The sequence below is a fragment of the Urocampus carinirostris genome, chromosome 13 (genome assembly GCF_059441175.1).
Source record: "Urocampus carinirostris isolate Australia breed hairy pipefish chromosome 13, RoL_Ucar_1.0, whole genome shotgun sequence".
NCBI lineage: Eukaryota > Metazoa > Chordata > Actinopteri > Syngnathiformes > Syngnathidae > Urocampus > Urocampus carinirostris.
The window spans coordinates 14,564,046-14,581,575 of NC_142361.1; the positions used below are offsets into that span (position 1 = coordinate 14,564,046).

The 17,530-nt window shown below is 40.5% G+C and overlaps 1 protein-coding gene across 1 annotated transcript; it reads right to left on the reverse strand.

Moving 5' to 3' along the window:
• Positions 1-2,042: 2,042 nt before the first annotated feature.
• LOC148353787 (monocarboxylate transporter 9-like) lies at positions 2,043-17,009 on the reverse strand. Its single transcript, XM_088351159.1, has 6 exons — positions 16,770-17,009; positions 14,627-14,860; positions 10,637-10,780; positions 7,588-7,683; positions 4,941-5,810; positions 2,043-2,974 (listed from the first exon to the last, which is right to left on the reverse strand). Exons 2-6 carry the CDS (start codon positions 14,817-14,819, stop codon positions 2,787-2,789), a joined length of 1,491 nt encoding a protein of 496 aa, XP_088207285.1. The 5' UTR covers positions 14,820-14,860; positions 16,770-17,009; the 3' UTR covers positions 2,043-2,786.
• Between the last annotated feature and the right edge of the window lie 521 nt (positions 17,010-17,530).

Genomic DNA, 17,530 nt, shown 5'->3' on the forward strand with positions numbered 1-17,530 from the left:
CGGTTGCCATGGCGCCCAATTGGCCCTGCCCGTGGGGCGCCAGCTGCGGCTTGTTGACAGATTGGCTTTCCTTTTATTCAAGCTCAGTGCTCTCACTCACCTTTTGTCAGTCCGTCAACGAACCTCTGCCCCGCAAGACGTGGTTTTGACTCGGTCCTGTTTCCTGTTGGTATTTCCTGTCCAGTGTTGTTCCCGTTTATTTTGTCCTGTTTAATATCCGTTTCCACTTTCGTTTCCGTCTAGTTTGTCCTGTTTAATTTTGATATCCTGTTTTGATATCAATCCTGTCCCTCCCGTTGTCTATCTGTTTCCAGTTTCGTTCCCGTCTAGTTTGTCCAGTTTATTTTTGATATCGTGTTTTGATATCAATCTTGTCTGTCCCGTCCTGTCCGGTATCGACCCCATCTGTCCAATATTTGCTCAGGCAATTGGTGTCAATCTCGTCGGCCTCTGGCTTCCTATCATTGCACGCCAGACTGCTGCCTAACGTGCATGACTCCCCATTTCCCGTAAAATAAAAGGCTTGTGTGAGTAACGTCACGCATTTGGGTCCTGGTCCTGTTCCGGTTCATGACAATTAGTGGTAGTGGTGTATTTTTTTCCGTACATAAATTGTTATCTACAAGATTTCAAATGATCAAAAACATAAAATAAGGTGACAGCTATGGAATTAAAACATTGGCTGACTAGCATCCACTAGCATTCTGCACAAAACACAAAATAGTCGCACACAAATATACAGCTCAGTAGCCTAGATGGTAAGGCGCCCGCTTTGAGACTGGGAGGTCGGTGGTTCGCGCCCCGGCCGAGTCATTCCTAAGACTTAAAAAGTGGTCGGCGGCGCCCTCTGTTGGCTGCGGCTGCATCGGCTCGCTACAACGGGTCAGGTGCAATCGACATTTCGTTCTGTGTACATTGTTACACAGAATGACAATACAAGGAAATTATTATTATTATCTTCAAAACAAACTTTATTGGCACAATGCATACAAAATAACGTAATACGATGCATACCGTGCATACAAGTGTAAGAAAACAGACATAGTTGACTAGGCAAATTCAGTGTCAGTTTTATTAGACTGCACTCTGTCCTGCATCCACAGACATAAAATAACCCTTCTTTTGATAGAGAGGGGAAAACCCTATTTTTACCAGGTAGTGGATCTAATCTGAGAGGTCTCCTGAATACCATTAAAGTGCATCTCAGATCCTACATGTGATTGTGGGTCCTCAGTTCTAATTTATAACATGAATAACTGATCTAGTCAGCTGCATATAAAACTTACTGGTACACATGACTTAAACTCGTGCTAATACAAAAGTATATTAAACAATGCACAAATGTACACACATGTGCTACACGCAGACGCTAACACGCACACACGACATATGCTTTTTAAAAACGTATCATGAAGGACCAGCCTGGCCAAAATATTTATGCAGGGAATACATAAAAAAAAAATCAGAGTTTACATGTTGATTCAGTGTCATGGAGTTCAGATGATGTATATGATGTTAAATGAATTCAGGGTCAATCAGTGTTCGTATCTTTTTGTCACATGTTTTCCTTTGGATCTTAACAAAGTGTACAAGCAGTGTTCCCTCTAAGCTGCGCGCGTGCGCAATTGCGCACTGCTCGCACATTTTCAGCGCACAAGAAAATCTAGCCAGGGCACAAAAATGAGGGCTCAAAATTACTAATTAAGAAACGACTTAAGTCAAAGTTACAGTGCATGAAGGTAAAAATACATGGGTTCCCCTGTCGTGTCCTAAATGCGGTATTTTGAAGTCGAGTCGAAGTAGAACGAAGTTGAGTAAAGTTAGTAGAATTTGTCGGGAGCCGGCTTCTTCGGCTCGGCTCACTAAAAGGAACTCTTTCGGGTCCTAAACGGCTCTTCAGGTTGTTTTTGCTCCTTTAATCCCAACATGACCAAATATTATGTAAAATTATGCACAAAACGACTTAAAGAAATGGGGCAATAGAACAAAAAAGAAAAAATACCAAAAATGAAAAAGTAGTGAGAAAAACAAACAAAAGGAAATAAAAAGAAATGCATATTTTTTGAAAGAATTGTAAGAACAAACGATGTTTTTAGGCTGTACAACCTTTGCAATGGTACATGAGTCAATTCATTCAAAAGAGAAAAATGATTTTGCATTGCCGGAAACTCAGCAAATTGTAACTTGATGTCAAGTTTTGGGCATGTTTGATAATGACTCAGTTGCCACACTTAGGATTGCTGTTGCTCACTGTTGTTTCAAGCGTTGCTCACTGACTTTGTGTGAATACTCAGACCCGTGGAAAATTAGAGGGAACATTGTGTACAAGTGGTGTTTATTTAAAAAAAAAAGTAAAAAAGGTGTATAATAAAATCTATGAAACGCGAGGCATGTGTATTGCTCAAACAAGGCATCATGTGTTGACAGGCATGACCTATCATTGCTGCTTTTCCAATGAATAAGGAGTAATTGTGATGTACATCCAAAAACAAGACTTATCAAAGTAGCTCATCCTTCTCCGTTATTGAGAGTTTTGCTTGTGCATTTTCAGTGCTTTCAAGTTTCAGCACACAGAAAATTGTTGTGAACCACCTCGTAAAATAAGCTTTCTACCGTTAGCAGGCGCACACTTTCAGTTAATGTGCAATAACGTGTTTGGCGTGAGTGATCCTGAGAAATGTAGGCATGCTCTTGAGAGGAAAGGCCTGAATTCGGTCTGTCTCCAGTTAACAGGCTAAACCGCGCTCACACTCACGTGTCGGCAAATTACACTGACATGCTCGTGTTCAAGCTACAGAGGCCACTTTGTCGCAGTTGATAGTGTACTGGAGATCCGGTTCGGTGTTGTCGGATGTGGGTTTCTTGGTACAGCTGGGTAGTGTCAGCAGGGCGAGAACCAGCGCTCCCAACATTACAAGACCTCCACTGAAGTAGAAGGCCAGGTCATAGGACTGTGTCCAGTCGAAAAACCAACCTAAGAGGTATGAAACACAGTCAGTCACTTACCCAAACAGAACCAGTTATTTATTTTATTTTTAAAAGCAGATCTTTTTTGGGTAAAAAGGGGTATAAATGGCCGCATTGTGGATAGTTTTACAACCTTCAGTAAACTAAGACCAGTTCCTGGTTGATTGTCACCTGTAGTAAGCCTGTCAAGTTTTTAAACAGTTCTGCACACGCAAGATATGAATCTGTTCTCTGTTGTCTTGTCTCACTACACATTGCAGAATTAGGTCTTAAGGAGTCACTTGAAATCAAATGTCCAATAAAAGCACAGTTTTCAATCAAATTTATCACAGGAAAAGGCACACCGACATCTTAGGTTGTCTTTCCCCTCAGAGCCGGCCCAAGGCATAAGCGAGCTAAGCGCTGCCTAGAGCCCCGCAACCACTAGGGAGCCCTCAAGAGTGGTTAGATTTTTTTTGGTGCCAACATTGTCCCCATTGTCTCTTTGTATAAATACTTCATTTGAAATACATCAAAAATACTACACAATAACTTCAAAACTAAATATCAAAATAGTGCTTGAAAACAGGGACTTCATATTTTGCTTTCATTCTGGAAATAAAATATAGAATTAATACAAAATACTGCTACAGCAATACTATATTACAAAATACTAGTACAGAATTATATGCTCCAAAAATGCAAAACAACATACACAGTAATATTACAAAATACTAAAGGAATGTGACAAAAATACTACTATGGAAATACTACAAAAAATCTACAAAACTACTACTAAAATACTGCTTTGAAAATACATCAATTATACTTCTACTGAAATACTAATGAAATACCAATACATAATACTATAAAATTAAAGCACTACTAGAGAATATTACAACGAAAATACTACTACAAGCGGTTTACAACAGGGCTATACAAATAAACATGACTTGACTTGACAACAGAAATACTGCAAATTACAACTATCGTGACACTACAAAAATTCTGCTATGAAAATATCAGAAATATACTACAAACTACAAAAATACTACAGAAATACTACAAATATACAACAAACGTTATTATATGGAAATACTACAAAATACAACAGAGATAGTACAAAGAAAAACTACAGTAATACTACAAAGATACTATAATCATAAAACTACTGTAACAATACAACAATACTTTGAAAATACTACAGATATACGACAAAAATCTGCTTTAGAAATTTAACAAAAGTACACCAGGAATACTAAAAAAATACTATCATGGTAAAACTACATACAAATTACTTCAAAATTGCTTAAAACACTACAAAAATAAAACTGCAGTAACACTACAAAAAAACTACAGAACTGACTACAGAAATACTAAGAAAAAACCAACAACAACAAAAAACTGACAGTCATGCTTCCAAAGTAAATAACAAAATGCAGTGCTTAAAACAGGGACACAATATACTATTTAGTTATGATAGTGGTGACCACCAGGTCGTTTCAAAACCAATTTGAAGAAACTAGTCAAGGATTACATGTCACGTGCGGCCCCTGACTCAATAGTTGCCCACCCCTGAAGTAGAACATGGAATGAGTTCTAGTATGTATGAAAATTACCAAGTAGTAGGGGGGCCCAAGTCTAATTTTGCTTTCTGCTTTGCAAAGAGGGCAAAGTTTATAATTTTTCAGGAAATCTTTCTCATAACACCAAAACCTGTCCATAATCTGTCCATAGCTACTCCAGAGCTGTAGTAAAGCGGTGGTGTTAGGAGGTATGGTTTATTTTGCAAAAGCTCAAATTATTCAACAGAGGGTTTGTTGAGTCAAAGCAGTTCTTAGATAGTTCTGCTACATTCAACCCACATGTTGAGTAATTTTTCCAGTTACAAAAAATATTGTGACTTTGTCCGATGTGAAAACATTTTTGCAACTTTGTGTGGAATTTTGCCAGTTTTCACATTGATTGTTGAGTTTTCCACAAACGCTACTCACCAACAACAGGTGGTCCCAGCATGATCCCAAATCCTCCAAAGAACATGACTATGCCGTGGGCTTGCGTAAGTCTATCCAAGCCAACAATTCTAGTGGTAATGTAGGAAGTGATGGACCAGTTTCCAGAGAAGAATCCTAAGACGCAAGAGAGAATCTGCAGCCCCAAGTAACTTTTGGTGACAGGGATGAGCAGAAGCGCCACACCTCCTGCAAACATGGTGAAGGCATACAAATGGATACTATTGATCCACCTGATGTCCACCAGGATACCCAGCACCAATTTTCCCACGCATGTAGCGATGGCTCCAATGGAAACTAAAGGAATGACGCCGACTTCTTCGGTCAGTCCTTGGCTCTGTGCTACGTCCTCAATCAACAGTACAGGGGGAAATGCACCCAGGCAAAACAAGAAAACACCGATGCAGAAGGCCACCATTGCTTGGTCCTGCAGGATCTCATACGTGGAGTTCACATACTTCAAGTAAGCCAGTCTTTTCTTTTTGATGAGTTTCATGATACAGAGCTGGGCCATTAAGCCGCTCTTTTTCTTCTCCGCTGGGCTGCTTACATCCATGCTGTCCATGCTGATGAGAAGTTCTTTAACCATCAGACCTTTGTCTTGAACTGAACCTGGCGCCGTCTTCAGGTCATCCGAGGGTGGCTTTTCGAAGAGCCGCTCCTCAGTGCTACGTTCCAGGGCCGCTTTCTGCTTGAGGTAGTAGCCCGGCATGTTGAGGGGCCTCATGAATCCAGCGCAGGCCATGAGATTGAGGGCCAGTGCCCCGATGATCAGGAGGCAGCCGTCCAGGCCATACAACACAATGAGCTCGTTTTGTGCTGTGGCATAGATGAAGGCTCCGACGCTGGTCCCTGGATGAGAGACATCGAAAGACAAGTTCATTAATCTGTCTAATCTAACTGTGTTTTTCAACCAGTGTACACTAGTAGGAAATTACCCAATTTAATCTTTCCAAAATAACATGCCATTGTTCAGTATATTTGCTTTCTTCTCGTGTTCAGCCAAGAAACTAATATACAACAGTACGTGCCGACAGAGTAATGGTTTGCATTTGTGTATAGCGTTAAATTTGTAACTGAAGACCTCCAAAGCTCTTAACTAAGTACATCATACTTCACCCATCAACACACTCACACAAAGATAGCTAGAGGCTCCCATTCAAGGCGCGTCGTACCTGTCTATCGGGGGCATGAGAGCGTTCAGTGTCTTGCCCAAGGACACTTCGACATTTAACTTGGAGAATGCGGGATTCGAACCTGCGACCTCCTGAACTACTGACGCACCATTTATTTATGAACTATAATTGACAAATGGTTTTTTTAATGGGGCGTCTTATAATCTGGTGCGCCTTATAGTCCAGAAAATATAGTATTGTTGTTGTATCTAAGAGAGTAGGAGATAAGAATAAAGTAAAACTGGTTGAAATCAAGTCAAATCCAAAATTACAGCAAAATTATTGAACAAATGTATAACTTATATTACCTCCTGAGATACAGTGATTAAAAAAAAGTATAAGAATACCTTCATCCTTTCAATTCAGGCAAAACGAGTATTAATTGGTTATTCATTTTAATCATTTGCAAAGATCGGTCGGCCTTAAAAGAAAATAATGAAAAAAGTGTGCCTTGTCGGTTCACATTTGTCCTCTTTCCGGTAAGCTGGAGTCTATACTAGTAGATTTGGGGAGAAGACTTGTAACACCCCCCATACTGGTTGCCAGGCATTTTCAGTTTACATCAAACGGAGAATTTGTGAGTCTATTATTGAACTGGCAAATTTTTTTAAATTAAAGTGACTAAATGTGGACAGATCCCAAAAATGAAGAATGAATACATTGCTACCGAACACATCGATAAATTATCGTACGAAAAGCAAGGACAATTAGGAACGAGTGGGAAGATTGCATGCTGTAGTATGGATCACAATGTGGAAAGGTGGGCCCTCTGGATTTGCTTTGTCTTGCACAGCAGCGACATTGATTTTCATAACCATACAATGTAGGATTGTATTTGGAGTAAACTGTTTCAAGACTGGGCAGCACGGCGGCGCAGTGGTTAGCGCGTGTGCGGGACAGTTCTGAGGTCATGAGATCGAACCTCTTGTGTGGAGTTTGCATGTTCTCCCCGTGCTTGCCTGGGTTTTTCCTCCACATTCCAAAAACATGCATGTCAGGTGAATTAGCCGGTCCAAATTGTCCCTAGGTGACACCATGCTTCTATTGGGTGTGAACCTGGACTTTATCCATGAAGTAAACAAATAGCTTAGGTGGTGTCACCGGTCTGCTGACTATAAGTTTGTTTGAAGCAGTAAGTTCTACCCCTTCGGCAACTGTCCATATTTTGGGTGTCTGGCCAATGCAAGGTGACCGTGTCTTGAGATAACTCATCCAGACCATAATAAACACTTCACTCTAAACTTAACCTGCATGGGGTTACTGTATCCAGAGAAGCATTTAGAGAATCTTTATCAGAGCCCTCGCAGAATGTTCTGACTTGTTTCTGGCACAATCCTCAAGACTTTCCAGGGCAAAGTGCCCGTGCTTCAATGCATACCATTAATTAATTCATCTACAGTTGTCAAGGAGTGACACACACACAAAAGCAGAAAGAAGGGAGGAGGCTGCAGTACCTGTAGTCACGATGCCAAGGGCAAAGCCGCGTCTCTTGTCAAAATACTGACAGGTGATTGTCAAGGTGGCCGCGTAGACCAGGCCGCAACCCAGACCTGGGAGAAAGGTAGAAGAAGACATTTTCTGTCAGGGAAACATGAAAATGCAAAATGAAAAATAGACATTTCCCATTTGTGTGAGGGATGAGAGTACATATGAATTCGGAGGGAAGTAGAAAGATTTAGAAAGATGAGGAAGGATTTTTTGTAGTCTTATTAACGTATTCCCAAGGACTCACGAATGAGCTGGACTAGCATATTTTAAATAGGAATGGGAATTTTTTTCCCCCAGAATGTATCATTAAGAATGAATGTATTCTTTTGTTCTGTTGAAATTTTTGTTGGTGGCTGCGCTCGAATAAAAAACATCAAACACTAATTTATAAAGGGAAACAACAAAATGTGTGCTCACAAGAAAACAGCTTAACAATACAATAATATGAAACATGTGTTCAAAGGGAATATGATGGAGCCAAAACTTGTAAGCCTACTCTTATTCCATTTGTTTCCTTGTTTATATTCAAAAACAATTTGGGAGATGATTTTTGTAGTGAACAATGTGATTTATTTTTTGCAAAGTAAAAGTATTTACAATGTTAATTTATTTGATACTTTTAAATGACAAACCCCAATTTTTTGGGTGGAAAATATCCAAATAACTTCCTGTCCTTTAAAATTGGAGGTGATGTTTTTATGGAATGGGTAATACAGAAGGACATGCATAAATGTAAAAATTAGTCGATTGGGTTTTAATTATTATTATTTTTTAAATTATTTTATTTAGGATTTTATTACAAACGAGGTACAAATTATTCGACTGATTTGGATTATGTTATGGCAAAACATTCTAAAGAATTACTAAGTTTCGGTTGAACTGACATGAGCAACTGGTGCCAACCACACGGGGACTTTGGCGTCAACGCCTTTGGTTGCAGAATGCCAACAATGCTTTGCCCCCGCACACATGAAGCACACGTGAAGCCGTTTCAGTTGCATGGTTGTTTTGGATCACGTGACCATTCAAAATAGAGACTACCACAGAGTCAGATAGTTATTATAAAGACGAGCACATATTTATTCCTGCACCGCAAATGAGGGCCGCACTGCGCAAAATGTGAGTCCCATATTTCTAGACAAGAGCGTCAGAGCAACCGCACTGCGGAGAATAGCGCCAAAATGCAACACAAATGTGCGAAGTTGTCTTATTCTGTTGTTCCTTGGTGGTCTCCGTGGGATCAGACAAAATTGATTTTGCATTTGCTTGTCATACTTCCTCAAAGTTTAAAGTAAACTGGCAATTACTACGATGGTATGCAAAGAGAAAGGTGGCATTTTTGATGGATAACTTTCACAGCTGTTTCATTTTGGACTGGGCTTGTGGGTGAAACATTTTAAATATTGTGAATAGGTAGTAAATATTGAATAAAGCACCGTTAAATCTCCGGTTTTGCTCTTATCATGTATCATATGAATAATGTCGGTTAAAAAAATCAACTAATTTCTTCTCTGGAAAAGTGTTATTCATGTTCTCAGACCTTAACATGATTTTTATTTTTTGTATTTACACTGTATGCATTGTGGAAAAGGGCATCTGGCCATTTTCTCCTGTCCACCGCGCACTTGAGGAATTTGGCGACCTGACGTGAAAATAATCAAACACTTTTTATACATGATGCCATTGGCGCCATGCCAGATTCTTCCAAAACGTGCTCCCACACCTGACGCCAAAACCAAAATAGGACGCACAATATACCAAAAATTTCACTGGTTGCAAAGGCATTCTGCAAATCCTTTATAGCAAAGCCCTCAACGAAAATGAATGGGTATTTTTCGGTTGAACGTGGAATTTGGAATGGGAAAAAATCATTTTTGGGGAATATGTTGAACTTGAAATGATGTACATTGTACACAATATGTGGGAGGAGACTTATGTAAAAATAATTTCGGTGGAAAAAAAATAACTGGTAAAAAATTGACTTTTGAGAGCGTTCTCCATTCGGGCCCCAGTGCTGTGGAATCCTCTTCCCCCTGAGATTCGATCTGCAACCTCAGTGGAACTGGTTAAATCTAGATTAAAACACCATTCTATTCCATAGCATATGAATATCCTGTATTTTATGTTGACAATATCTGTGTATCATTTGTTTTTGCAACATCCATTGCAGCCTGGTCATCCTGGAAGGGGGATTACCTCATTTGCGGTCCCTTCTCAAGGTTTCTTCATTTTGCTCATGTTGAGGTTTTTGAGTTTTTCCTTGCCCTCATGTAGGTTTTAGATTAGGGGATGGTGTAATAATAGTCTGTGGTTTGGATTCATCTGTGGTCTGTGCAGCCCTTTGAGACTCTTTGTGATTAAGGGCTATACAAATAAACATGACTTGACTTGACTTCATTCGGGTTTGATATCTATATTCATTATTGCTTTGAACTTTTTATTTTCTAAATCCAGCCACACAAGGCACCAATGAGTTAACCAACAGTGAAGGTTGTAAAGGAACTCGAGGGTACGTATGATATGATCTGTGTCATATATGAAATCCATGCAAGCCAAGCATTGCCTCTCATAGATCACGCGACACAAACAGCGATCCCAAAATATGCTGCACGTGTATGAAGAGGCATCTGTGAAAATGTTGAACAGTCTTAAAATATCCACAACGTCCACTCCGGGCCACCACTTGCGGCTTGCCGCTGACTGGAGTGTTATGTATGCTCTGTGTCATGCGAGATAACAGCTGGCAAAGGCTAATAAAAAGTCGCACAGGGACCTGACTATAAAGCCATTAGTTCCTTTCTACTCCCTGATGTTGTGTCAAACAAATGCTTGCAGAGCGCATATCTTTTATCACCATGCTAACCATGCACATTCATTAGTTGCGATCAAGTCCTGTGTTACATCATCGCTGTGCTTTCTAATCATCATATTAGCGTGCATTGCATAAGGTGTAAGAGGCTTAGGCCGCTCATGTGTGCACCTAGACATCAAACGCATTCCCAAACTTTATCTTACCCACTACAATGCCGTAGGAGAAGATAAGGAACTGGACATTGGGAGCAAAGGCGCTGAGCATCAAGCCACCGGCCACCATGACGCCACTGAAAATGGTGACAGGCCGAGCCCCAAAGTTGTCCACACAGGCGCTGCAAACTGGGCCTGCAGAGAGAAATGCAGTATCATTAGCAAGGTTTTAGAAGAGCTGACAGGACCACAAAGAAAAATGCCCACTTTGAACAAAAGATCTTGGCCTTGAGGTGCAGCTGTGTGCTGCAGCCAAGTCACGAGGGTATACGACCTGACCTGAAACGGCTGGTGCTTAAATCATTCACTGCCAATGTTGTAAAAACATTTTATGGATTTTGTCTTTATGGCCACGGCAACGACCAGGAAGGCTTTTGATTGAAATTTGGAAAATCCATTTTTATTTATCCAAATTGGCCGGTCCAAATTGGCCCCCGTTGTGAATGCGTGAGTGAGTTGTCTGTCTCTGTGTGCCCTGCGACAGGCTGGCAACCAGTTATGGGTATCCCCTGCCCACTGCCTGAAGATAGCTGGGATGGGCTCCAGCACCCCTGCGACCCTACTGAGGATAAGCGGTGCAAATAATGGATGGATGGATACAATATAATGGGTTACACATATTGAATCAGCTTTAATTTTGTATACATTTACAATGCACTACAATGCTGAGCCTGGAACGGATTGATGGCAGATGTATTCATTTCAGAACGTTTTTAAGACCATATGATACAATTTCCTCAATTTGCATTACACTGTCAATTTGTTTTATGTCCTACATGGATGTATATATTTTTATTGAGTCATGCAAAAATTAATTTGCAAGTGCGTTTCTTAAATTAATCCTACTGCTTTTCCCTCACGCTTTCGTGGTTAGAAAGTAATTTTCCCACTTGTGCTTGTTTGCCTTTCTAGCTGAAATCGATCGCCGCAGCTCAGGGGTAGAGCTAAGTGCTTGTCAAAGTGACGTCTGATTGTCTCCCCTTATGCTCTGGTGCAGAAAACACCTGTGGCTTGCTATGAACATTTTAAGGCCTGCTCTTGTACCTGCTTTGTCAGAGTGAATTGGAAACACTGTCGGTTGGTGGGCTTGGTGGAGGCATGATCGCGCATGTCAGCTGTTGATGGAATCCATTGCCCCAAGTAAATGTTTCCCCAACTCTGCCAACACAATAACCTAGCAAGACTCACAAGTTGTTGACAAAACCTTTCCTTTTCCTTGTTTCGTAAAGTGCACACAAGGGCACACTACACTAATGCTCACAGACAAAGACATTTCCTTCATTTGCAGAAAGTGACCGGACTCTCCTGCTGTACAATAAAGATTTTAACCCCCAAAGTGTTTTTTTTTGTAGTCAAAACATTAATTATTTGCCCATGTATGTAATCATAATTAAAGCTATAAAGTTATTTTGTCTTTTGTGGCGTGAAATTCGCCTATTATTAAACAATCAATTGAAAAACGTTATTTCGAAAAGTGTCATTTATCCGGTGACTGATGACATCACATTCAAAAGGCAGGCGCAAATGCCTCTTTCTCCTGGGACAACAGCCTGAAGGCGGCCTGCTGAGCTAAAAGGCCCTGGCTGGCCTTTGTCCCAGGACAAATGGGGACAAAGCTTGGCTTGTGGCAATCTCTTCCTCCCTCCCGTTATGCTTCATCTGATAAAGGTAACACGAGAAAATAAATTCGCAAAAACTGTTTTTGGTGCTTTTGGGCATATATTTCATTCTGAAAGGATATAAAGTAATCCCTGATCATTCACATGAATTGATTATCTTAACATCGGGCTTATAGATCAGTACTTTCTATCACCTCAGAATTTTTACTGTTGAGTAGAAGTGTGCGTGAGTTCTCTTGTCACAATGTTTCTTTGTTTTTTTAATTGATTTAATTGCCTTGTAGATAAAGTTTTTTTTTAAATCAGACTACGTTGCATTATTTTTGTGTGAAGTTTTCTTACAGTTTGGTCAATCAGTACCACTATCAATGAAAGGCAAAATTAGTTTTGAGCAATTGCGCCCTTAGACCAAAATGAGACTTTATTTTAAGCTAATTCAGGTGATGGATCCTGAGCACAAATATAATAATTTAGAGCAATCACTCTCGACACAGCAGATGAAGGTGCCAAAAACATCAAAACATATCTCGTCAGGGATGGGGACATGTCTTTATGATAAAATTAAATACACTGTTATACACAGAAACCAAATATCAAACACTTTTTAAAGGCTCAAGCATTTGTTTAACGAATAAAAGTATAGTATGAACGTTTCTTTTTAACTGTTTTTTACAAATAATCGCAGTACCTCCGGGAGTGAGAAGAAATTTCAGCCAATAAGAATGCAAAACTCAATGGACAATTTAAATCCATTAAGTTGTGAAACATGAGAGGTTGATCAGCCACTATTCTATCTATTCTATCTATCTACCCTGGTCATATCCCTCCAGTGGTGACCGACAGCAATACAAACACATACAAAAAAAACAAAGAGAAAAAGCAGCAAAAAACACAAAACATTTGACCATGGACAACCCAAATACCCAAACACCTGAACAAGTTAAGCACCTCGGCACCCAAGTTGGTCATGCTTTCGTCTCTTCAGATGAAACGGGACACAAGAAAGCGGCCATGTCACTCGGGTCAGGGTGACACAACACACTCTTCTGTTCAACAGGGCAACAGGTCGCCCCCCGAAAAAAGCTGAGTAGCCCGCATACAGGTTCTGAAAATAGCTCACCAGTACTGGGTCATCGTGATCTTCCAGTATTTTCTTTTTCTTTTCGTGATGGACTGAGTCTATTTAACCCATCCTCCAATAATTAACCAAGCTATACAGACACTGCCCTACTTACGAACGAGTTGAATTTGTTTGTAAGTTGATTCAGTGATATATTTTGTATGTTTAAGGTTTATATAAGTATGTTTAAGGCTTTTATAAGTAACCTGAATTCTTTTGAAACTGAAAAATAAACGTTTGATTAAATAATGTGCTCCATTTTATTACAAAGCAGGCTGAAGGATAAAGCATAGCACTGAAAAAACAGGAGGGCCCGACAGCTTTCACTGGTTTACCACTGCCGCATCATACAGGTGCCCTGCCTCCCCTTGGAACGCGTCCAAACATCCCACTCTCCTTTCACAACCCCTCTCCTCTCATTCCTATTACCAACAAGTCACTATCTGTGAGAAATATAAAAAAACAAATGACGGTCTGCTGAGTGTGTAATAAAAAAGTCAGGCCGCCAACAGTAGTACACCGGCCTGCGAGACAAAGCTAAGGGAAGCACGTAAGAAAAGTAAGCCTGATCAAGTCAGACAATACCCTATAATTTTAAATATGTCCAGTAGATGTCGCCAAAGCTAAGCGTCACTCGCAAAATAACTCACTAACTGCACCTGTATTTGCCGACGACCATTTATCAACCAGACAACATTGGAGGCAACAAACCATTCTTTTGTTGTTTGAGTCAATGACAGTTACGGGAATACAATTGCACTCACCTGGATTTCTTAAGCCATGTCCCTTTGGTTACCTCTATAAAGAGTATTTTTCATTGGGAACATGGCCAACATTAAATAGCTGGCTGAATTGATCTGTACCTCCCTTTTTAAAAATAAATTTTATTTATCGAAATATTACAGTTTATGCAATAAACACTTCTAAAGAAACCATACTGCATTCAATTTTCAATGCAAATGATCAAATTAAGTTCTTGAAAAGGGAGATGTTGGTTACTAAGCTATTGTTTTTACGTTTGGATTTGTAAATAAATATATGTATTTTGAGTGTTTCCAAGCCAATTGGATGAACTGGTCCCTTTATAAACAAATAGACAAATGATGTGTTCAGGTAAATACAAAAAACAATGATTTGCTACTGTTGTTTTGCTTGAATATATATGAATTAAATAATCCAAAACAATACAGAGTGTTAATCGAAGGGAAGATGCAAAAAGAAACAGAATGTGCTAGTACTCACTGGCGATGAGGCCCACTCCGGCCACAAAGGAGCCCACCCAGGCTGTCAAGCCCTTGCCCTCCTGGAAGGCATTGAGCCACTCTGGGTAGAGGACGCCCACTGACTGCGGAGACCCGTAGGCTAGTAACTGCGCCAGGAAGGAGGCCCCCACGATGGCCCATCCCCAGCCACCATCTGGAGCATCTGAAGCCATGTCGCCCGAGCCCGGCCGTGAAGGAAAGAAAGGCTTTTTTTCTGTGGAGGGGAGAAGGAATACAACTATAAATTATTACTTTTGGGGAAAAGGCTCTTGGATGTGTGTCAGACCGATTCTGCTTTCAATTTTTATTTTATTTATATTTCTCATGGGTAGCATAGGCACTGAAGCCCATCTCAGCTGACTTTGGCGAATGGACAGGACACACCCTGGATTGGTATTGAGCCAATAATAGGGCACATAGATATAGAAAATCATGCAATCACACACTCATTTCTAATGACAACTTTTAGAGTCACCAATCAATCTGCCATGTGTGTTTTTGTCATGCGGGAGGAAACCCAAGTCCCCGGAGATCATGCAGGGGGGCTGGTAGCTGGAATTGAAGGCAAAACGTCAAGTACTATGAGGTTACGTGCTAACCAGCCATCTCCCAAGTAGGAATTTAAAGCAAGTGTTAGAGTATTTTGTGTAATCTTGAGGCCCCACGGCGCAGATATTCAGGGTTGAAGTCCAGCTACTGCAACCTCCCCGTGTGGAGTTTGCATGTTCCCCATGTGCCTGTGTGGGTTTCCTCCGGGCACTCCGGTTTCCTCCCACATTCCAAAAACATAAATTTCAGGTTAATTGGCCGGTCCAAATTGTCCCAAGGTGTGAAGTATCTTTGTTTTCTTCCATCGATCTAATATTCATTGAGGTAGGTGACAGCTGATTGCTCTTGAGGTAGTAAAAGAACATATATTTGATAACTAATATCATTCTATCAAGCTGTTTAAGATTGCACTGTGAAAATAACAATAATACATCAGAAAAAGTAAAATCCTTGCACACAGTTTTTCTGATTACAATTTTTATATTCTTAGTTTTTAAAAAAAGCTAGTAAGTAATACATAAAAAATACTTTGTACTACTGGATGATTCATTTTTCTCATTTCAAGTATTAGTTTGCCACTTTTCAAGCTCCATCTTTTTCTCAACAGCCCTTTTTCCTTTTAGTTTTCTCATTTGTTTATCAAAGTTGTTGATTTTGAATTCATTGTAACGTTGTATTTTTTTAAAAAGAGGACAGAATGTTTGCTGCAACAAGCCTGAAGAGAAAATGTAACCCGAAAGAAAATTGGAAATTGATTTTCAAGCAAGGGGATAGTGTTTTAAAATAAAAGAGCTGTTTGGAATTTAGAACTTTGTTGCTCTCTGTCGCCATTCCCAGGCTTAATGTCATGATCACAGCCTCAGTCAGTTTAGTCATAATGCCCATTGAAGTGTGTGCATTTCTTAGACGCGCTCGAATAAACTCTCCTTTTTTTTATCTTTTGGGGGTTTGGATTGGCGTTTGGACTTTACGAGAAGCAGCCATTTTCTTACATTCACCATTCGCATGCTTCCCTGACAAATAGAAACACAACAACCTGAGGAGCATGATGTCAATCTCCGGCACCCATCCCACCCCCTGTTCTTCGAATCTAATGTATTTCGTCCCGAACAGCTCTCATAAAAGAAAGGTAAAATCACATCGGCGCAGTGGAAAATAAAGCATAAGGGCTCTTTGAGCTCAGTTGAGCATTGTTCACATATAGTTGATAGAGAAAATATTTATCTTTCAAATTTTTGAGGACACTTGAAACTATTCACCCCACCTTTGTAGAGAAAATAGTAAACTTTCAAATTTTTAGGGACACCTCAAACAACACACCCACATTTAGAGGTTTAGTAGAGATATGCTTAGAAATGTTCTGTTTACATCGGGGAAATACAGGCATCTTGTTTACATTCGCAAGCAAGCAACAGCAGCAGCGGCGGCCATCTGCTTTGTTTACAACCAAAATGCCAAGTCCCTGTCTTCTTACGGTTTACTCGCAAAACGCATCAAAACAACACAAAACCACCATAAAAGAGCTCAAGTGGCTCATTCCCATTTTTGTACTGGCGAGGGGCCACGGCACTCACCTCAACAGCTGCCGGTGGCTGCAGCGGTGATGCGCGCTGGAGCGGGCTCTCCGCGCCAGCAACTTTCCATGCACGTCGGATGAAAATATTGAGCTTCTGATGCTGGCGTGCGCTTTTTGTAGCGCAGAGGCGTAAAAAAAAACACAAAAAACAATCTCGGGCTCGAGATGACGTGCGCGAAGGAGGTGTGACTGGCAAGTGGACGCTGAGCAGCATCAGCGTATTGCGCTTTCTCCTCTTCCTCCTCCTCCTTCGTTTTCTGGCCGCTTTGTGACCGGCGAGCAAACCGGTTCGAAGCTGTTCGTGCCAGCCTGTGAGAGAGAAACTATCCGCGACACACCTTGCTTGATAAAGAATTGAATTTAATATTTGCCTTTAGTGCGTCTCAAGGAAAAAGATGACATGGAGTTCCGTGATAGATTATTAAGCAAGATTGATCTTTACTGACATCCCAAGATATAAACCCTTTAGCCAACTAGATACCTGAAAACTTAAGGACCCCTTACCAGACTAGGTCAACACCGCCACAGGACGCGTGCGCATTGTTGACCCCACAACAACGGGAGTAGAAATAGAAGTTTGAAGAGAGCGAGGGAAGATTTGTATATTGAGTTGCGTTTTTAGAAATACAATCTAAAGAAAGTTCTGAGGTCATGGGTTCAAATCCAGCTACCAGCCTTTCTGTGTGGAGTTTGCATGTTCTCCCCTTGCTTGCGTGGGTTTCATCCCACATTACCAAAACATGCATGTCAGGTTAATTG

Coding starts and splice junctions, on each gene's coding strand:
- LOC148353787 (XM_088351159.1), bottom strand. CDS start 14,819: ATGGCTTCAGATGCTCCAGATGGTGGCTGGGGATGGGCCATCGTGGGG. Junction 5,811..7,587: donor CCTTGGCATCGTGACTACAG/GTACTGCAGCCT, acceptor TCTCTCATCCAG/GGACCAGCGTCGGAGCCTTC. Junction 2,975..4,940: donor GCTGGGACCACCTGTTGTTG/GTGAGTAGCGTT, acceptor CATACCTCTTAG/GTTGGTTTTTCGACTGGACA.